Source organism: Pan paniscus, chromosome 14, assembly GCF_029289425.2.
Source record: "Pan paniscus chromosome 14, NHGRI_mPanPan1-v2.0_pri, whole genome shotgun sequence".
Taxonomy (NCBI): domain Eukaryota; kingdom Metazoa; phylum Chordata; class Mammalia; order Primates; family Hominidae; genus Pan; species Pan paniscus.
The window spans coordinates 45590552-45613661 of NC_073263.2; the positions used below are offsets into that span (position 1 = coordinate 45590552).

General features: G+C 45.5%; 1 protein-coding gene across 1 annotated transcript in view; it reads left to right on the forward strand.

Moving 5' to 3' along the window:
• Positions 1-21961, forward strand: part of SIAH3 (siah E3 ubiquitin protein ligase family member 3) — a 72631-nt gene extending 50670 nt beyond the window's left edge. The window contains exon 2 of the mRNA XM_003804204.6: positions 17142-21961. Coding sequence (XP_003804252.1) covers positions 17142-17816 — 675 coding nt within the window. The 3' untranslated portion in view covers positions 17817-21961. The remainder of the gene's footprint in view (positions 1-17141) is intronic.
• The last annotated feature ends 1149 nt before the right edge of the window (positions 21962-23110 follow it).

Consider the following 23110-nt stretch of genomic DNA (forward strand, 5'->3'; position numbering starts at 1 on the left):
ATGTACCCTGTATCACTCCATGCACGCATATATTGCAAAAGCATATGGCTTCACATATGTCAGGCTCTGGCGAGCTCCCGGAGGCCAAAATAGCAACGTCTATAGCCATGACCCCCCCCCCACCCACCCATCACTTCACCCAGTGTCCAGCATATTCTAGTTGCTTCACAGGCATATGCTGATGGATCCTAGTAGAACATGACCCTGAGCCTAAAATCAAAGGTGGACACAGGCAGAGTCTACCCTTCTCATGGGATCATTGTGGAAGCGAGGTTTCATCCCTTTCCCTCTTGTGAACATTGCACCAGGAGAGGTCGCCCACAAAGACGATGTTCTATCTCATTACCAATTCAGTGCCCATGGAAGCCCTTGCCAGGGCCCTTAATTTCTTGTGTTAAAACAACAAACGAGGTGACCCAAGCACAATCTCTAATAGGTAGCATGGGTCAACAATTATTCATTTGTACTAGTGCTTTTCGCATGACGGGCTGAGATGAAAATTTGTCCTCTTCCTAGCAAGAGCTATAAATTAGTTTTATGCCACTGTTAAACCCAGAGGCAAAAAAGGAAGGGATTGGAAGTGGGGGAGGGTCAGCGAATAAGGCCTGGCTGCTTCCAACAACAAAGCAAGCTGCTTTTGGGGCCATCTGAACAAGGAAGGTTGAGGGTGGGCAGCAGAGGTCAAGAGATTGGGCCCAAAAGAAATTGACGCAGTGACTCTGAGAAAAGACAGCAAATTCTTTGAGGCTCTGAACTACATTTTATTTTTCTTTTCATCCGCAATATCTGGCAGGTTTGCTGAATCAATGAACAAATAAATAATTGGATGCGTGAAGCAATTGTGTCTCTCTTAGCTAGGTTTGAATAAAACCAATTATGCTACATTCATATGAGTTCTCCAAGGCCAATGGAGCCACTAAAAATAATGGTGTTCAGCTACATCTCTTGACGCATATAGTTCCACAAGATATCAAGTAGAAAAAAAAACAGTTTACAAGACTACAAGTGCAATATTTAGGCATTTATGTCGAAAATGGCATTGAAAAAAGTACACGCCAAAATGTTAACAGTGGTACTATCAGGATGGTGCTATTCTGAGAGTTTTCTATTCTCTTCTTTATACTATGCAGGCTATTCTAAATATTTTGTGATGAGAATACATGATCTCCTAATCAGAAAAAATTAAGTTTAAAAACAATATGTCATCAACCCATAGTTATCTGTGCTAGAAAGAGAAAAAAAGAACAGTGATGTGGATCATCTAGAAGATGGGAAAAATCACCCATGCTTGACTTTGGAATATGTTACATACATTTTCCCCCCAGAAGATTTATCTTCCTAATTATGCTTTGCTCTTTACTTAATATTAGGATTAGTTCTAACTCCCTGAGCTCCCCTGCTAACTAAATGAGCAAGCTGGTTGGCAGGGAAAAGTCAGCTTGGAATGAAATGAAATATGAGCTGCAGATAATACACATGGGGATAATTGAGTGCTGGCTGCTTGCAGGGAGAGGAGCGGGAAGCCTGGGGCACAGTGCCCACACTCTGCAGCCAGAATCCAGAGCATCAAAGCCCAGCTCCACTACCACCAACCCCCAGGCCTTGGGAAAGACCCTCCTCCATCCTGCGCTCCAGTGTCCCTGGGTACAAACTACTTGTGATAATGATACCCACCTCCTGGAGGCCACACGAGGATTAAGTGAGATGAGGCATGTGATGTGCTTAGAACAGACACTCAGCAGGTGTCAGCCAGGACCATTCCGTATTTCAAGCATGCCCTTCCATGATTTGCATCCATATGATACTTTCTTCTAAATGGATTGCACCATTTAAAACACATTTTAACGCATTCCTCCTATTATCCAGGAAGGAGGCAGATATCATCGTTCTTATTCTATAGACATGGAAATTAAGGTCTGAAAAAAGTGAAAGGAACTATCCTTGGTCATATAAGGAGTGGAAGACCTGGACCCATATCTCCATTCTCCATGCACCTTCATGCCATGTGCCCCTGCCCCAACCCCATCCGCCTCTTTATGCCTCAATTCCTGATCTTAGTCAATGCAGGGAAATTGAAGTTTCATCCTGTAGGCCTGTCTATAAAGACTTGTGAAGATTACCCAGGGAATTACTGTTAAGTGCTTGGCCAGGATCTAGTGCTGTGGAAACGCAGAGTTCTGGCAGTGGGGAGGAATTGAAGAGGCCCTGGTTCATTCTGACTACTTGTCGTGAGGCTGGTACATTAGTAGATCTGGGATGGAGGACTTGTCATTTCTGTGTTTTACAGAGGAAGGCTTTAGTGCCATCACCAATTTGTTTTCCAGAAGAATTAGTCACCAATATTAGAATCATGGAAGAAGATAAGACAATTTGCACTTGGACCAGTTAAAAGATAAACTTTGGTACATCATAATTTTTCAAAATGTATTTGTGCAAACAGCAATTCCTGAATCAGGAAGCTCCAAACCAGAAGTGGTTCAGGGATCTGCTGGAGGTGGCTGCAGGGGAGAGCTTCTATAGGGCCAGTGCCGAAGTGAGCAAAGCCGTGATTAGACTGGTTACAGTTAGAGCACTGACTCATCTGGACGGTTCCAGTGGGAAGTTCAAGACAACTTAACTAAATACCAGTTGGCTGCATGTGATTGGTCATCTAAATTACCTCCCATTTGATTATATTAAAAGACCTCTCCAAGATACTGGACAGGATACCATCCTGAACGTTCCCCTACAAATCCTGCCCTGACTCCCAGAAGCAATTCCTCCCCCTACTAGAAAAGTAAGCTCTCTGAGGATAGGGACCACATGTGATCTGTTCACCATTTTATACCCATCATCTCCCACAGCACATGGTGAGTGATGAATTTATATTCGTTGCATGATTGATTGAATGAATGGATTCACTATGTAACAGCAGAATGGTATGGAAATCAATGGGCCCTGCTGAAAAGCATGATATTTATTGGTTTATGTATTACTATTTAAAACTAAAAAGAGGAAGCTGCTTCTAAATTCTGAACATGAAAACCCAATTAAACTAAATAGTAGGGAATTACGAGTAGCCATAAAAATGGAGAATTTATTAATTAAAGCGAAGCTCTCCCTTAACAAATGAATTTAAATACTGTTAAAAGAAAGAAGATAAACTTCCCATTTTCTGCTTAAGAATTTCCTCGCAGCTCTGCTTCCCCTCTGCCCCCAGTGAAGTCCTATGTTACCAAGCTGTCTGCAAGGGGACACTGCATGACTAACAAATCAAGGCATTCCCTCCCTGGAATAGGGCAGCCCTATTACCGCCATCATGAAAGTAACCATGGACCCTGCAGGGACTTGTTAAGGAATCAGAGTGTTAGAAAGAGATGTCTGAGGTTATTAAGAATATGCTATTTGATTCCTAAAGGGATGTTAGGGCTTTTGTGAAGGAAGAAGGATGCCCGGCATGATGGCAGTGGGCAAGGACGAGTGGGTCTTACTGCTTGCCCTTCACAGTGAGGTCTGTGACCCAGCAGCTCTGACATCCTTGACAGCTGGTTAGAAATGCAGAATCTCAGCCCCATGCCAGACCTGCTGTATCAGAGTGTGCATTTTAACAAGATGCCCAGGTGATTTGTGTGCACCCTGCACAGTGTTTGAGGATTGCTGGTCTAACCCTCTCTCCGCAGACTCATGAATGAGAGTTTTGCGGCTTGGGTAGCTGCAAGGGAAGTTATGAGAGATTTCTACAGGGGCAGGACAGAAAATCAAGTGCTTTGGATCTGTTGAAGCTGTGCATGTACCTTCCCTTCTACAACTTCCCCTTAGAGGATGGGGAAATGCAGACAGAGAGGAAGAAAGTCCAGCCTTCAGGATGATCCTAGAGGTCACCCAATCTGCAGGCATTATGCAGCCTGGAGCAATCCTGGCCTGGGAGAAGGCTGAGCTAGAGCCTGGGGACTTAATCTCCTTCCCCTTGGGCTAGTTGGAGAGCACGGCACTCTTGTAGAAAGTGAGCACCTTCCAATGGGGGAAATATGAACAAAATAGGACCAATGTTGAAATGTAGTCATGGTGAATTGTGTTAAAAAAAAAAAAAAACCTACATAGAGACGATTTGAATTGCGTTGAAGTAGATTAGGCTAATTATCTTAGCAGACACTAATAAACTTGTTCCTTAGAGATACTCAGTGACTATAATAACCCAAAGATGAATATTGGATGAATGAATTATTAGGGACTGGCCAGCCTGCCAGCCTCCCAAGCCCTGGGGGCAGGAATTCTCCCTTCTGCCTTCCCATCCCTGCCCCCCAAGCCTAAGATTTTTATTAAATATGTACCCAGCTACTGGCAAAGATTTAGAGTCAATAAAACACCTGCCCCCACCTCGCTTAAGGGGATTTACTTGGAGCTGTCAGCAGCTTTTTGTGGCTGCTCCGTCCCTCAGCTCGGGATGAGGAGAGCCACATTGCAGAGAGGAGGAGCCATTCATTCAGTGAGGCATTTACACAAAGTCAGGGTGCACCTCCTGTGACACTGCAACCAGGCCATAGCACAGGTGTTGGTCCTTAGCCGCCAAGTCTAATCTCAGAGAGGAGCTTTCTGCCTCTAGGAGCAAAGGGCAAGGCCTGTGCCACTCCAGGCATGGTGTGAACACCTTCAGCAACTTATCTACTGTGTTTCTAGGCCCTGCGTCTCCCTGGGAGTGTCAGCCATGACTCTGCCTTTCTAAGCCAGGGAGCTCATGCTCCCTGGGCCCGTCCCTGATTTGACTCTCATCCCCATCCTCCAATCCCCCTAGCTACTGGTATCGCAGGCAACCTGATGCAACCAGACCTACAGACAGGCCAAATGAACAAGTGAAATAATGAAAGAAAAGACCCCCTAGGGTTCTTGAGCGCCTCCCCACCGCCCATGAAATATGTCCATTTAACAGTGATCTGAAGACAATGGCCACATACATCCATTCTCTGTCTCTCTTTCTTTCATTCTATTTTGTTTTTTGATGTATAGCATGCAGTGAAGTACACAGATCTCAAGTGTAGTCCTCAATGAATTTTTACACACACATATATATATAAAATCACATATCCATAGAGCCACCACCCATCCAGACCACAAGTTATATTTCCAGCCCTCAGGGGCTCCCTCGGGTCCCACCAAGTCAATATGTCCACACACAAAACCACTGTTCAAGCCTCTGTCACTATAGATCAATTTTATATGTTTTTGAACTTCAAACAAAATTCTTAAATATGTACTCTTCTGTGTCTAGCTTTTTAAAAAATTCAACATGTTTTTGAGATCTATCCATGTTGTTGGGTATAGCAGTAGCTCATTCTTTTTTTATAGTTGCATGATATTCCATTATGTAGATATATCACAATTTACTCATTAGAAGAACATTTAGGTGATTTTTAGATTTTGGCTATTATGAATTAGTGCTGCTGTAAACATTCGTGTGCAGGTTTTCTGATCACATAATGCTCATATCTGTCAGGTATTGATTATAACTATGAAGAGGCTCAGATCTTACCCCGCTACTTACAAGCTCAAAAGGTGACCTGCCACAGTTTCATGGATGCTGGTAGAAGACACGAGACTCCTGGGTCAGAGATGAAGGGGCGCAAAGTGTCAGCTTGTACCAGGCAGCTAGCCCTGACAGGCTAGTAACTCAAGACACAAATTTACAAGCAGTATACTCTTTATGTGACCATGCCAAGCTGTCAGAGGCGTTTGTCTTAATAAACAGGCCCCAGTCTATACGGAGGCATTTGTTATCTCAACCTCTGTTGCCTGCAGAGTGCTGGGAAACTCTCATACAAGTATCACCTACCTGGTGTCACAGATTAGCAGGTCTGTGACTGGAGGCATCACACATGGTGCCATGAGGAATGTGGGTGACTGAGATGCTGTTCACATAAACATCATCCTTAAATGCTTGTGGCAACAAGGGTCTCTGGGTTTCTTTGTGTATCTCTGGGAGTGAGCTTCTTGGATCATGGGGCTCACATCTTCTGTACCTACTCTGGGAATACCATAGTGTTTTCAATGGAAAAATTACCTCTGGATCTCTCCATGAAAGGCTTATTGGTTTGAGTCATGTTTGGAATAAATAAATTAGCTATATTTAAAAGGAAGATTTTTAAAGATGAGCTCTCATTCTAAACAACTACTGGTTATCTATGGAAAGATCAAAATAAGTTTTTTTAAAAAAGGAGAGATAAAATGAAATATAATGACTAATCTTAGAAACTTACTTGGCAAGATTTAAAAAAAAAAAAAGTCCTAGTGAGAATTGCTAGAAGGCCTTAAGGGAGACGTGGAAGGTCATTAGTGTTTTTATGATTTAATCTTATTCATACATGATCCTAGAAATTATGGAGAGTGCATTTCCTTAGCTTACACCTCAGTCAGCTAGATGTGTGTATTAGTTCATTCTCTCGCTGCTAATAAAGACACACCTGAGACTGGGTAATTTATAAAGAAAAAGAGGCTTAATGGACTCAGTTTCACATGACTGGGGAGGCCTCACAATCAAGGCAGAAGTGAAGGAGGAGCAAAGGCACGTCTTACATGTTGGCAGGCAAGAGAGTGTGTGGAGGGGAACTGCCCTTTATAAAACCATCAGCTCTCATAAGACTTATTCGCTATCAAAAGAATAGCACAGGAAAAACCCGTCCCCATGATTCAGTTACCTCCCACCAGGTCCCTCCCACAATACATGGGGATTATGGGAGCTACAATTCAAGATGAGATGTGGGTGGGGACACAGCCAAATCACATCACTGTGCAATAATGATGATGATGATAATGATAATAACATCTACCACTTATGCCTTCTTGCTCTGGACTAAGCACTATACAACGTCCTTTGTATCTCTGGTATTAGCACATGAGTATGGAGTTGATAATCATCCTGGGAAGGACCTATAGGCTACATCCATGTGTGTGTAGACTCAGTGTTTCCTGATAGTGAGGCCATTCCCAGTCTACAGTGCCTGTAGTCCCAGCTACTCAGGAGGCTGAGGCAGGAGAATCACTTGAACCCAGGAGGTGGAGGTTGCAGTGAGCCAAGATCACACCACTGTACTCCAGCCTGGGTGACAGAGTAAGACTCCATCACAAAAAAAAAAAAAAAGTGTCAGGAGAGCCACACAGCTTCTGAAGGTGCTAGGGAAGAATTCCTCCTTGCTTCTTCCAGTTCCAGTGGGTCCAGGTGTTCCTTGGCTTGCAGCCACATCACTCCAATCTCTACCTCCATCTTCACATGGCCTTCTCCTCTGCATCCGTGTCTTCTCCTCATATGTCTTTTCTAAGAACACTGTCCTTGGATTTAGGGCCCAGCTGGACAATACAGAATGATCTCATCTCAAGGTCTTTAACTTAGTTAAATCTACAAAGACAATTTTCGCAAGTAAGATCACATTCACAGGTTCTGGGGATTAGGATGTGAACACATCTTTTGGGGGCAGTCTTCTAACCTATCATAACTAGTTAGAAGGCTATTGTGTAGCCCAGAGAGGCAATGAGGGTGACTGCTGTCAGATGAAGAGAAGTGGTTGATTTGTGTTAGGGTAACAGGTCAATGGGGAGGAGTCATTTATTCATCCTCTCCCCACATACTTCCTGGGTACCTACCATGTTCCAATCACTGTGCTGACACTTCGGATACAGTGGGGAAGAAATACAGTACTCACCCACCTGGAGCCTTTGTTGTGGTCTAGCAGGAAGACTAGATGTTGAATAAGTTTGTTGCGTGTTATAAGGGAGCATGCAACATACAGACCTGTCCTAGTTAGAATAAGGAACCCCTGAAGGATGAACACAACTTAATCTGGGGATAGAGAACAGAGGAGGCAGAGAGTACTGTGGAGTTCCTGGTCATGACGTTTTTGAAGAACTCAGAGAAACAAGGATGGCATGTGGCCTGGAGGCATCAGATTGTCTCAGGCCACCCAGGACACACCTCTGCCCATTTGTAACCTCCTAACACATCTGCTTCTGCAGTTTGCATTTGCATGTGTAACCATTTCCAGCAACCTGCCTCCTCTCAAAGGTTATGGCACTGACTCCAGCCACAACAATGTGAACAACACTGTTGCTCACAATCTGAGGTTATCCAAGGTGGCGGGACAATCTCTGGACATGGTGTCCAGTCACTGCTGTGGTTCTAAAGTCATCCTAAAGAAAGGCTCATAGTTAATGTGGCTTTGGGTAATTAAAAAGGTTAATCTTTAAACTGTTCACTCAGGCCCCAGGTTTCACTTGCCAATTACGGATATGAAAGTCTAACTACACAAAAAGTTGCCTTGAAGAAAAAGTCTTTCATCTACAAGATTGATTAGACTCATTAGCACACTCAAAACCCCGCAGATGAAAAGCAGAGCCAAAGAATAGAGACAGGGCAGCATTCCTATATGTGGTTTGACTACAAGTCTGCCTCCAAGATTTGCAAGACAGGAGGCAAAAGTACACATGGTGGTCCACATACTGTCTATATAAATACTCAAAAAGAAAAAAACAAGGTATGAGACTCTCAAAATACATTCTGTCCTCCTACCTTAATAATTATACCTTCATGGCCAGACACGGTGGCTCGTGCCTATAATCATAGCACTTTGGGAGGCCAAGGCTGGCAGATCACTTGAGGCCAGTAGTTTGAGACCAGCCTGGCCAACATGGTGAAATCCTGTCTCTACTAAAAATACAAAACTTAGCAGGGCATGATGGCACCTGTCTGTAATCCCAGCTACTTGGGAGGCTGAGGCAGGAGAATTGCATGAACCCAGGAGGCGAAGGTTGCAATGAGCCAAGATTACGCCATTGCACTCCAGCCTGGGGGATGACAGTGAAACTCCATCTCAAAAAAAAAAAAAAAAAAATTTTATATCTTCATAATGAGTCGCATGGTGGCAGCTCCCAGGTAGCAACCTGTCTCACTTTCTTCCTAACCCAGCTTCATCCTGGGCTTTGATGAGTCTCTTAGAAAGGCACGCGAACACCCGAACCCACACATTCAAGCTCTGCTTATACCCCTACCCTTGAAATAGTCACCCATTGGCCATACCTCACATCTAATGGTCTGCCTTCCAGAAGATGGATCCCAGAAAGAGCATGGGCTGCAGGAAGCTGACTTAGAGACACTGGGTAGGGAATTCCAGCATCCCACTTATGCAGAATGTGGTCTAGAGGGTGGGCTCTGGGGTTCTGTGTGGGTACAACCCTTTAGCTCCTCATCTCATGGGTAAGGACAGCTGGAGGAGCTATGGTAATCTTTGATTGGGTTAAAGTTACCTCCTGGTGATTGTTAACAGAAAACGGATAAGGAAGTGAGAAGGCATCCAGCCTTTTTAGCTCAGGGGTCCTGCCAAGGTGCAGGAGGGGAACATTGGCCTAGAGCAATCTGGGTGGTGGCCAGATTGATTTGCTGAGTTAACCCAGCAGACTGTCCTTCCCAAATTGGGAGAAGCAATTCATTACTGAAAAAGAGAATGCCTGAAGCATCAAGTAATCTCAGTAAAAAGCAAAAGCAAAGCAAGTACCTCTCTGGCAGGAGAAATTTCTTCTTCAAAGCTTTTATCATACTTCTCACATTGGCAGCTGGGCACGTGTCAGTACCCTCCTCTTGGTCAGGGTCAAATGCGGCTACTGTGTTCCATCACTGTTGGGTTCTGGGTGAGAAGCTGCCAGGGCACCTTCCTGAGGAGCTCACAGCCATGGACACTTGGCCACACACACACACACCATATTTCTATAGCACCTGAGATGGAAGGGTAGAGGACAGAGCCTCTGACTAAAGACAAACAGCCTTTCCATTGATATGGTCCAAAACAGGGATCTGTTTATGACTCATTCGTTCATTCATTCATTCAAGCAGCATATATTAAAAATAATGGCAAAGACCACAATTACTTTTGCACTAACCCAACATTTATTGAGAGTCTACTACATGTCAGACACAGCAAGTCCATCACTGCACTAAACACTGGGCAAACTTAACACAACCTCTGCCCTCAATGACTTCCAACCTAGTTGAGGAGAAAAGGCTACCAATTAGTGATTTTCTTTTTTTCTTTTTTTTTTTCTTTGAGACAGGGTCTCACTCCATGCTCAGGCTGGAGTGCAGTGGCATGATCTCAGCTCACTGCAGCCTCAACCTTCTGGGCTAACCTGATCTGCCCACCTCAGTCTCTGAGTAGCTGGGACCACAGCTGCCTGGCTAATTTTTGTATTTTTTGTAGAGACGAGGTCATGTTGCTCAGGCTGATCTCAAATTCCTGGGCTCAAGTGATCCGCCCATCTCAGCCTCCCAAAGTGCTAGGACTACAGACATGAGCCTCTGCACCTGGCCATAACGAGTGATTTTTTTCAACGCAAGTTGAAATAAGTAGTGAATTGTGCAGACAGATCTTAACTGCTGCTTAACTACTTCACAAGTCAGATAGGGAGGCAGCATTCCTGTCTTACGGCAGCTGACTGTCTCAGACAATGCCAGGTGGGACAGTGGCTGGCACACCTGAATGGTATAAAGGACAGAACCAGTGTGATCTTCATATTGGAAGCTGTTACTTCCAATATGCATCGATCTGTGCTATGAGTATATGGCAAGCATACATTGCATGTTGGGCACTGTACTAGCAGTAAGGACACACGAACAATTAGTCCCTGTCCTGAAGGCACTCAGCAAGCAGGAAAATATTCATGGATAAATCAGCTAACGCTTGTCAGCCAAGGATAAGGATCTGGAAACTAAAGGGTCCTGGGATCTCTGAGATGTATTTTTTTTTCAGTGTCATCCACCTATTCCTTCCCATGTGGCTGGCAAATGTGTTTATAAGAAGACTGGCTTGGTCAGGAGGCTTTTGAGATCATAGGACCGGTGTCTACGAAGACATCTATATGGACCCTTTTCATTATTTTGCACCCATAGGTCTTGGTTTTAAACAGTTTTGTTCACAAAGTTGTCATCTTTTCAAAGTCACAGCCTATTAGCCTCTTTTCTAGCTAAACAATGGCATAGATAGGTCAAGACTCAAGGCTTCTGTGTGTACTAACCAATCTCTCCACGCTCAAGTTGCATAATTTTGATCACCAGTAAAGAAAATTTGTATGCAGTGGTATTTCAGAGGCAAGATTCCAATACAGTTAAGAAGTGACATCAGAGCACCAGAAGTCCTGACTTAGCAGCTGGACACAAGGATATTTAGGGAACCAGCTTTCAAGACCCATTCATAAAGTGAGAAATCTCTCTGCACTATTTTAACTAATCTTTACAGCTCGAAAACCACTCATTTCCTCAACTAGAGCCCATTTCTAGCATCTATTATGCTGATTAACAAACTACTAATTTCACCAACCAAAACATCTGTGGAAGTGCTAACTAGCAGCATCTGACGTGAATCTGAAATATGGGTACTAATTGAGGCCATTGTAGTCATTATCTCAGGTACAGACTTTTCCAATACAATGTTAGGTGATTACCTTGATGTTTGAATTCCTGATTCAGGAATTGACAGGCCCTAGAGTATAGTTTAAAAATACATATGTTTAGGCCGGGTGTGGTGGCTTATGCCTGTAATCCCAACATTTTGTGAAGTTGAGGCGGGCAGATCACTTGAAGTCAGGACTTCAAGAGCAGCCCGGCCAACATGGTGAAACCCCATCCCTACTAAAAATACAAAAATTAGCCAGGTATGGTAGCAGGCGCCTGTAGTCCCAGCTACTCAGGAAACTGAGACAGGAGAATCACTTGAACCTAGGAGGTGGAGGTTGCAGTGAGCCGAGATCACATCGCTGCATTCCAGCCTGGGTGACAGAGTGAGACTCTGTCTCAAAATATAGATAGATAGATAGATAAATAGATGATAGATACATAGATAGATTTATATCACATTCTGTGTACTAAAGTATTTTAAAGGAAATTGCAGACATGCTCATACTGTCCACATGAAGATCTCATCCATCTACGTAGCAAGAGCTGAATCTGATATGGAGGAGAAGGAGCATAAGATACATTTTCTAATTAAGATGTTCCTATCCCAGGTGGTAAAAGCCTTACTGTTGTTTTCTCTCTTGGCTTATTTCTTACCTGTTTGGAAGCATCTAGAGTCCTTCTGAGTTTTGTGTGCAGGGCACAGTCCTGGAGCGGTCAGTTCTTCTCCCTTCCTAGCAGACCTGACTCCCAACTTGGCTCAGACCTAGACTTTACCTCATGTAAAGTACTCTGATGCCTGCCCAGAAATGTTACCCTACCCTCCACCCCAACCTGCTCATTCTCCCTTTGTGTGAAATGCATCGATAGCATTGCTGCCTTCCCCACTTCACCTAGGACTAAAAACTTCAGTTAATTAATATTCACAAATGAGGGCATGAGCAAACTCGAAGCAAGTGCCTGCCATGTAAAATTGGGTACAAAATCCTCTTTCAGCTAAAATGCATGGCAATGTTCCTGGAAGTAAGTGGAAAGGAAAAGCAATCCTCTAAGTGAGCTTGGTGACCACAGGGAGCAGAGGCCAGAGAAAGGGTCATGTGGTATTTCCAGAGGCAGGTTTCCCCTTCAGAAGCCAGGATTTGGAGGGCCATTACCAACCATGGGAGTGTGGCTGATCAAATTAAGGAATGTGTTTTTAAATTCAATTATACCCTCAGTGGAAATGGTCTCACTAATGCTTAGAGAAAGTATTATCCCCAGCCTATAAAGCTTAACATTGCTAAACCCAATTTTGCGCATTATTCTAAAGGTTAATTCAAGATCTCTCTTCCAAATGGGAAGTTAAACATAGCCAATGGAAGGAAGGCATCCACTGACTGACTGAGGGGTTTATCAGTCTGTAAGAGTTCATTGGGTTTAATCAGTGTAATCACTAATGTTGCATTAACAGTTTAGTGAAGGAAAGTAATTACTCACACATCCACTGTATTAGATGGGAAGATTGGAATTCATTTTCTGAAACGATTAGCGTTTTGCCAATTAAAAGAATCCCTTCTCCCTGCCAGCAGCCCTGTGACCTCACTCACCCAAGGATCATTTAAATGAAATATATTTTGCATCAGAAGATGGAGCAGGAAGAAATAAAAAATTAAGGTTGCGTTTATTCTGAGCACCATCCCAGGGCACAGCAAGTACACAGGTCTCAATGAGTGTATCACGTCCCACTCTATTTGCATAGTTATTCACTTCAGGCTCTTTGGATTATACCCTTGGCTGCTTTGTAACATGGCAGCAATTAAAAAACGAAAAGGCTAGTGGAAGATGAAGCCACAAGGAAGCATCGAGAGAGTCTAGGGGGAATGACCTTTGCTGGGGTCTGCTGTTTGGACAAGGGTTGGGTCTTGCTGCTGGCCCCATTCTGAGCACCAGCTTAGAGCAGGCTGTGCTGCTGGGCGTAGGGGGCATTGTGCTACCCACAGTAGCTCCCTAAAGCACACAGCTGGGTCTCTTGGATATTCCTGCTAATATCCACCGTGCACTGGGTGCCATCTCAGAGCCTCAGCTTGGCTTACAAGGCCTGGGCAATATGACCCAACATCTCCTCTCCATCTCCACCAGATTCCCTATCAGCCACTTGGAACTTCTTGTCACTTCTTGAACATCCATGTTCTTTCATACCCGGCTCCTTCAAACCTGCTCTTTTCCCTGTCGGCAGGCCCTTTGCCTGTTCTGCTAGAGAATTCACCCTTCTTCACGCTTCAATTAGTTTAAATGTCACCTCACACTGGCTAGAATAGCTACCTCCCCTACTTGGTGCTCTCAGAGCCCCTGGTGTACCCTGCATTTTTGCATTGCTTTCACACAATCATAGTGAGTTAGTGAGGCAGGATAGGAACAAGGAGCTTATTCTGTTCAGTATTCTCAGCCCCTTGCACATGATGGATGGTGTGTACGTGTATGCTGAATGGCTTAATGAACTACGGGCATCTTTCTCTCTCCCCCTGCCATAAGCCCCATCAAAACTTAGCCCAGGAGCCCCAGCCTGTTCAAATCAGCAGCATCACATAGGAGGAATGGAGATATTTGCATGCAGGTGCAAACATCTCCATTCACCCATCTTCACCCATCTGCCTGACCTAGCACCACTTTCAAAGGGAGCCATCTTTGCTGAGTGCACCTGCTGGACTCCCTTTGCTGGTAGGTTTCTGCTTGGGTTTCACCAATGGAAGGCACTGGCAGAGATTGGAGAGAGGAAGAGCCAGGTATTTCTTCTCACTCCCTCCCTACTACTTTGACCTCCCATCTCTGACATTAGCTGTACAGGTCAGCACAGAGAAGATGGAAAATGGATCTGGGGAAGAATATGGAGAAACTGGAAAGAATAGGGGAAAGCCCAGAGGTCATTTCTAAATGGGGATTTCAGGACATTCTATCTGTCCTCACAGGTCAGCACTGGGACTGGCGGCCCCAGGCCAAGTGTGAGGCTGGGTTCTCCAGGTTTTATGGTGGCCTGCGCTCAGCCCAGATTGCTGCTCGTGTGTGAAAATGAGTTGATCAGAATGGAGACAGGCAGGCACAGACTGCAGTGGAAGGCTGCCAAGTCTTCACGCAAAACCACATCTAAATGGAAATGCCCTCTCGAGGTAACACTTGATAAAGTTTGTAACGCCATTTTACAGGCATTCTCTCATTTGATCTCCTAACATGCCCTTGAGATAAATATTTTGCCAATGAGAGAACTGACTGAACACGTAAACAGTGAAACAGATTAGAGTCTTTCGACCTCCAGCCTGTGATCTTCCTAGTCTACGATCTGTCACCATTAACTGATCTGGGCCCCATTCCCAGCTGCAGCCCTTAGGAGCTGTGTGACTTGGGCAAGTGACTCAATCTCTCTGTGTCTCTGTTTCTTCATTTATAAGACAAACATAAAATGTTTCTCTCCTGATTGTTGTAAAGACTGGTAGAGAGGGGCCTTCTCAGAGACTGGAAGAGGGACACCATTTGGGTTTTTCATGAGAGCCCAAGACTGGGTCCTCTTGAGTATAGGAGAAGAAGTTGCCTGCCTACTGGCCCTGCAGACAGTGGGAAGGTCCATGGGACGGTCCTGACCCTGGCTGATGGAAGGTGTGGGCCCTGGGCTTCCTGCATGATCCTAGGAGAGGGGAGAAACCCCCCTGACCCGATCACTAAATGGTCCATGCCACCAGCAGGCAGGTGGGGACAAAGCCAGATTTTTATTTTTTAATAAGGAAATTGATCTTTTCTGTGAAAAATTAAATGAAATAATTATTTTAAAAATACCTCCTTTCCATAGCAGCTGACACTTAGTAGATGCTATATACTAGTTAGTTTCCTTCCCCATACTTAACACTGAGGGATAAGTCAGACTCATCACTAGCAGGATTTTGGAACACAGCTTGTTCCTTCATAGCTGAAGACACACTGTTCACCTTGGGGAAGGGGAACCAGGTGGGGTTGCAGGATGGAGGACAGCAGACTGCCCAGCAGCTACCATCCAGGGGCAGGACAGGCGCTACTGGAAGAGCCCCTGTAGATCACACTTCTGGGGGAAGAATGCGGAAACCAGCAGATGGAACTAACAACTGGAGAGGAGAGCTGATCTGGCCCCCACCTCCTCCAGGTCACCTCCATCACTCGGGTGACAATCCCAGTGCACCATGTGTGCACATGTATGTGTCATGAGCGTGTGTGTGTATGCATGCATGTGTATTGCGTGCATGACTGTGCATGTATGTATGTGTATGTGTGTCCTGAATGCCCTAAAGAAAGGAAGCTAGCTGGCTCACTATTAGCCACAGGAAGTCAGGGGAGACAGAAACTCTGGCAGCAACAGTGGCTGGTGACCTTCACCCCTGCCCTCTGTACTTTGGGAATGAACAGAAGCAGGGTGAGGAGGCAAGTGCCCAAAGGCATCTGAAGTCCAGAAAGCATTTGGAGAGCTAGGGCAGAAGGGACACTCCCTACCTGAGGACAGCCTAGGAAACGGCTGCAAGGTGAGCGACTCATGCCTGGAGCGCACTGCAGAGCTGCCACCTCCCCTGTGTGACCTAGACCATGCAGGCTAATTACGGAAAAGAAGGACTCAGGAAACGGAGGAGGGAGCTGAAGGCAGGCATCACTGGATGGGGGTGTGCTCCTGTGTTCAGGGTCAGGGGGCGTGAAGATGAATCCCAGTCTTTCACTTACCAGTTTTGCAGGCTCCATCACGTTATTACTGAAGCCTGTTTCTTCAACTGAAAAATATGAATCACAGTCTTCATGACACATGGAGGACCTTTGTCAAAACTGTAATTAATTATAAGTGTAGTAATGTCTGTGCCACCCACACCAAGAGACACAGTATCTATTGTGCTCACAGCTGTATCCCTGCAAGGGCCTGGCCACAGCAGATGCTCAATAAATGTTCACAGACACCTGATCAGAAGGCGTTCTCACAGCTGTTGGTGTTTTGGGGGGCACTTCTGGGCACACCACCATGAGGAACAGATGATGGGGAGATGCTCCAGGTGGAGGCTGCCTGGTGATGAGGCTCTGGGAAGCTGCCCTGGGGCAGAGAGCTAGAAATAGGGTAGATGTGTGCCTAGTGCGGCAAAGTCTCAGGAGTTACAGCGGGGACTCTCTCCTTAGGGACTGTAGTCCCACTACACACGATCAGCTCTGCATCCCACCAGATGCCTTAGGACGCAGGAGAAGGGCACCCAAGACAGGACAATCCCTGACTACACTGGAAGGACAAATGGGCATTATGTAAATTTTGTTCTAAAATTAATAACTATGACAAAATAGAAAAAAAAATCTATTGACCTCCATTGCCTGCACAAAATTATCAACAATATCAAAAAAGCAAAAAAAAAAAAAAAAAAAACCACACAAAAAAAACCAGCTGTCTTTGTTCTTTGTGATTGATGACCATCCTACTGCATGTTACTTGACGAGGAAATTGCCTATTTGCTTGTGTATCTTATTAAAGAACCACAAAGGCATAAATACTGCATTTTCTTGGACTGACTTTTCAGAATCTCAACACCCCCCACCCCAAGGCGCCCACTCTGTCCTTTGTGGGTTTTTTTGTTTGTTTGTTTTTTGTTAAGAAATGAACCTTTCTCAGCCTGCACTGGAGGATCTGCTTTTTAACACTTTGAACATCAGGGGAGTGGCGGCCTGGGAGAGATGGGCCTCATCCCCGCACTGACGTTCTTCTCTTTCCTTACAGTATGTGTCCAGTCGGCGCGCCGTCACTCAGAGCGCTCCAGAGCAAGGCAGCTTCCACCCTCACCATCTCTCCCACCACCACTGCCACCACCGCCACCACCACCACCTCCGCCACCACGCCCACCCCCACCACCTTCACCACCAGGAGGCGGGGCTGCATGCCACCCCGGTGACGCCCTGCCTGTGCATGTGTCCCTTGTTCTCCTGCCAGTGGGAAGGCCACCTGGAGGTGGTGGTGCCCCACCTGCGGCAGATCCATAGGGTTGACATCCTCCAGGGAGCTGAGATCGTCTTCCTGGCCACGGACATGCACCTCCCCGCGCCAGCTGATTGGATCATCATGCACTCCTGCCTTGGCCACCACTTTCTGTTGGTGCTGAGGAAACAGGAGAGGCATGAAGGGCACCCCCAGTTCTTTGCCACCATGATGCTGATTGGGACCCCCACCCAGGCCGACTGCTTCACCTATCGCCTGGAGCTCAACAGAAACCATCGGCGCCTCAAGTGGGAGGCCACGCCCCGGTCTGTTCTTGAGTGCGTGGACTCGGTGATTACGGACGGGGACTGCCTCGTCCTCAACACCTCGCTGGCACAGCTCTTCTCTGACAACGGCAGCCTTGCCATTGGGATTGCCATCACCGCGACAGAGGTCCTCCCCTCACAAGCTGAAATGTGAGGCCAGGAGCCACGGATGCTCCCCACACAGCCTCCCTAGGAAACGCCTGGGACCTCCCAATGCCAGGACTCCAGACTCCTTTTTATTCTTCTCCTTTCTTTCTTTCTTTCTTTTTTTTTTTTAATTATTATTATTTTTTTGTCTCAGGTACTTTGTGGGATTTAGTTTTTGTCTGCCATGGGCATTATATTATGTAAACATCCTGTAATTTAAGATCTTGGTGTGATGTTTGTCCTGCCTTGTTGGTGTTGTTTTATAGAATGTTTGTAAGATTTAATCAGAATAGTTTTTTCCTGTCACCTCCAAGTCCTTTCTTCGCTGGTTTTGAAAGGATCAAAACACCATCAAGCAGACTGTTGGGGTTGAAAGGAGGCTTAGTGTGAGAATCATTTCTTGTTTCTCTTTTCAGTCTATTTCAGAGCAAGCTAAATCTGAACGTGTGCAGTCGGCAGGTTGGGGAAGGGGCCCAGCTCAGAGATGGATCACATTTCAGACCATCCAGACATGACTCTGACACCTTCCCAGGAACCTCAAGGTCAAAGCTGAGCTAGCCGGGCATGAGGAGATCGTGTCTCCACCGCAGGGCTGGGGACTGGGCTAGAGGTGTCATTGTGTGCTGAGTGCTCAGGTTGATGCTGGGGCTCAGGAGAGTAGTCAGAGGCCCACCTTCCTGTGACGGGCTCTTGTCACCTTGTTCCCAGGCTGTGCCGTCTTCTCCTGCTCTGGAATCAAAGTCCTCAGATTTTTGGTGCTTTCTTAAAAACCCCTTTGCCCTCTGTTGAGCAAGTAGTAGAAAAGAATAGGCAAGATGGGGGTTGGGGATGAAAAGCAACAGGAAAAAGAGAACATAAAATTAATCTCCCATCTCTGAGAGGGCACTCCCTCCTCAGAGAGTTTTATTATCAAGTTATAAAATCCATCGTTCCTCCCTAGGGTGCAGTCCTTTCATATCATGCAAAAAGCAGAACCAGGACTCATCATCAAATGCAAAGAACTCAGAGGGTGGCACCCAGGATCTCTGACCTGGCGGGCTGGTCATCACTTACAAACCTGGGAGGCTCTCTTCCCTTTCCTCACTTTCTAAAATGCTCCTACCGTCCCATTCAGCACGTAGACGTGACCACGGCTCAAGTATGTATTCAGCACCTGTTGCAGTGTGAATGACACAGTGACAGAAATCCATATTTCCTCTGTGCAGGCTGCTTTCTCTTATTTGGTTGTCAGAACAATTCATCAACATCTTCTTGTAGAAGTCTCTCGTGTATTTGAAGAAAGTCAGCATGTTTAGTCAACTTTGTCTTTTCTGTTCTAAGTTGGACACCTGTAAGCCTTCCCAGCAGGACCTCTTCTAGCTCCTTTTTATCGCATTTGTTCCCCTCTCTGGCTGCTCTCCAGACACTGCAGAAGTCAGGCACCCCATCCCCAGCACATTCCCATGACAGCCAAATGGGCCTTTGGCCAACCAGCCATTACTCTCCATGCCCTGTTCCTGCACCTCACCCCCTCGGCTGGGTCCTGGCAGGCGTCCAAGTGACTACTTAGTCTCAGGCAGGTTGCCCTGGCTGGCCATCTGCAATTTTTTCTCCACCAAAAATAACTGATCCTGAAACACAACACCCTTCCCCCAACAACAGGGTTAATTCTCCAGCCACTTTTGCTGCCAACTTACACCCCCACACACCAGAAGGGAGGTGCCAGTCAATACAAGATTTAATAACAGAGGCTGCTCTGGTCACACAGTAATCGCTGGGCCCCTGGGGCTGAGACTGCATTCCATCAGAGCCCTGAGAGGGGCAAAAAACATTGCCACAGATGGAGGCACACGTCAGATGCTGCAGTCGCAAGAAAGGATTGGGGCCTGCGCATTCTTTGAGCTCTCAGATGCCCTGCCAGGGCACCAGCCACCCTCCTCCAATCACACAGATGCCCAAGAACACCTGAGGCTGGTCCGTCTGTGCGTGGAAAGACTGGCTGTCTTCCTCCTCACTGCATCCCCAATCCCCTTCCCAGAACCTAAGACCCCCTTGGCTGTAAGTCTTATGCCTTTAGAAGCCACAGGTCCTCTCCTGGTTTTTGAGACTCAACCACTTTGAAAGCATTTGTGTAGCATCACAGGTGCTCCAGATCAACAAACAAAACCTCACTAAGAATATAACTAACATTCACAGGGCCTTAGGGCTCCTGCAGACATCACCTTTGCCTTCTGGTTGTGCCAAGTTACCTGAGCCACACTGGGAATGACTTCAGGTTATTTTCACTGCACACAAGACTGTATTATGAATAAGTGATCCCAGATGGGAGCTTATATTTTGGTTCCTAGAAAGCTTTAGGACAAAGCATGGGAAATGTATTATTATCTTCCATCTGTGGTGCTCCCCAAAAGGCCTCTCCATATCCATATGTGAAGAACTGGAGAAGAAGGAGCAAACTAACAACCAAGAATTGGGAATAGGAAATGGTACCAGCAGTTTGTATTTGAGCTTCACACTTCCTGAAGGGCTCTTTGATTTGAGTCTCAGGTTAATCCTCATTAGTATCCTCAACATACTAACAGAATAGAGGTTCTAAGACATGAAGTGATCTTTTCAAGGTCACACATCAAGTGGTTAGACCACAACCAAAACCCAGATCAACTGACTGCAAACTTGGTGTTCTTGAAGTAAGACTGATCCGAAATATTCAGCAGTCTTGCCAGCTTACCAGTGGACTGAGGACCTGAGAATCAACTGAGTCTTTGTCCTGGGATAGTTGAGGGAGCCGGGAGAGAAAGACTGGAGTAGATTTGCTTTTAGAAGCATCTCTGCTTTAAGAACTAGGCCAGGGATGGTGGCTCACGTCCATAATCCCAGGACTTTGGGAGGCCAAGGAAGGAGGATTGCTTGAGCTCAGGAGTTTGAGACCAGCCTGGGCAATATAGCGAGACTTCATTTCTACAAAAAAAAAAAAATCAGCTGGGCATGGTGACACAAGCCTATAGTCTTAACTACTCTGGAGGCCAAGGCAGGGGGATGGCTTGAGCCCAGGAGGTTGAGGTCACAGTGAGCTGTGATTGCACCACTTGTAACTCCAGCCTGGGCAACAGAGTGAGACCCTATCTCTTTAGAAAAAAAAAAAAAGCACTAGTCCACCTGGAAGCAGGGGGCCCAGGAAGTGGGTGGGCTGCATATGGAGGCTTCAGTGCGCCAGGCCCTTTCTGAATCCCTTTGCCCACACCCAGGTTTCTCACCTTAGAGTCCCAGGAGTCCCTGCACAGAATGCTGGGATCTGGTTGCCTCATTCACACCAAGGTGCTAGAGATAATGACTCACTCTCTAAGGAGTAATTGCCTTTTAAAAGAAGGCCTAGAGAGACAGCGCACTTAACAGTGAAAAATGAGTTACCAGTATCTGAACTTCAGGCATCTGCCAGAGGTTTTTTTCAGAAGGTGTGGAGAGAGGAGCATTCCTCCCCTTGAGGCTGAGCCTACATACATGGTTGACGCCGAAATGGAGGTCAGGCCACACGAAGATTGTCTTTAACAATTGGTATCTGCATGAATCTGTACCTGGTAAACCCCATCACTAGCTGTGGCTACTCTGGACATTTTAGGAATAGATCAGCATAGTAATCATAATAGTACTCATGGCTACCACTTATTGAGGCTTTTCTATATGATCCAGTAGGCTGCGTACTTTGAATATAGTAGATCATGTAATCCCCATAACAACCTTAGCAAGCGGGTGCTCTTTATTGTACTCATGTTACGGGTGGGAAACGTAAGCTAAGAGAATTTAGCCAACTTGCTTAAGATCACCCAGCTAGCAAATGGCAGAGCTGGGCCTGGGGCCGGGCACGTATGGCTTCTGACCAACAGCAACCATGTCATTTCTATGAACACATGGACCCAAGGCTCAGAAGGACCGAGTCATGAAGTGTGAATGGCATAGAGGCCTTTTAGTGCTTTCATACTCAATATGGCCTTTTAGCTCCCCTTTTTCTCCCTCTTTTTTCAACCCAAGACCTAGTGGAGTACTAGAGCTGCTTGTATTCTGGTTGTTAATCTTTCAGGAATTTTGCAAGCTGATTGTTAATTAAGTACAGTCAGTATTAAAAATGATATACATTTACAATTAAATAAATTATATTTAAAGCAAAGATCAAAAGTACTTAAAACTCATCACTTCCTAATTATTTCACTACTCTTTTTATTCTCTATGCTCCTGGGGTTATTTACATCTATCACATCTGTATGATGAACATACTATATAATAATGTGCTGCACTGCATCTTCCAGCTCCACATTTAGTGACGTCATGGTGATTGCTTGAAATTAGCCATGGTGGAAGTATTCACACCATGGAAATTAGCAAATGCTACTAGACAGGGATTTTTCTCCCTAGAAAGCCAGTTGTTAAGCACTTAACAGTACAATCATCCCTCAGTATCCTTGGGGGATTGGTTCCAGGAATCTCGTGGACACCAAAATCTGAAGATGCTCAAGTCCCTTATATAAAACGGCGTAGTATTTGCATATAACCTACACAATCCTCCCATATACTTTAAATCATCTCTAGAGTACTTATAATACCTAATACAATGTAAATGCTATGTCAATAGTTTTTATACTGCATTATTTCTTATTGTTGTATTATTTCTTTTTTTTTTCCTGAATATTTTTGATTCACAGTTGGTGGAATCCACAGTGTGGAACATGTGGATACAGAGGGTTGACTTAATACCACTGCCTAGACATTACTGATGAGCACAGCAGGGTGGGAGAGGGGACTTTGGAAGGAGAAGCAAGGCCCTGGAAGGCCATACTGACAAGGGCATAAATGACAGCCAAGCCAGCGGAACAGCAAATTGTTGGGGAAACACGAACTCTTCTGGAGAAGAGAGTCTGAGGCTTAAGCAGCTTCAAGAGCATTTTCTGCCAAAGAGCACCCTCTGCTTTCCCCCCGGACACTTCCCTATTGCTATGAGTGTGGAAAGTTCTATTTGGTGGCTTTCATGGAAAAATTGGGCTCTGCAAACTCAGCCTATTGGCTATCCCAATCCAAAAAGCAAAACCAGCTCTATAAAGCTCAAATTTCCTGTTACTTGTTCTTACAGGTCACCCTCCCTACCTCTTTCTTACATGCTGGCCAAAACCTAAAGAAATGTTTTACTTCGAAATTAGAAATTGGAAATATCTACCATTCAAGAGACACAGCAAGCAGTGGTGTCAAACACCACATAAGATGCATTATCACAAAAGTGGGACCCCCGTAAAGCATGAAGCTGAGGGACAGAAAACATAATGAGCCAAGGAATGT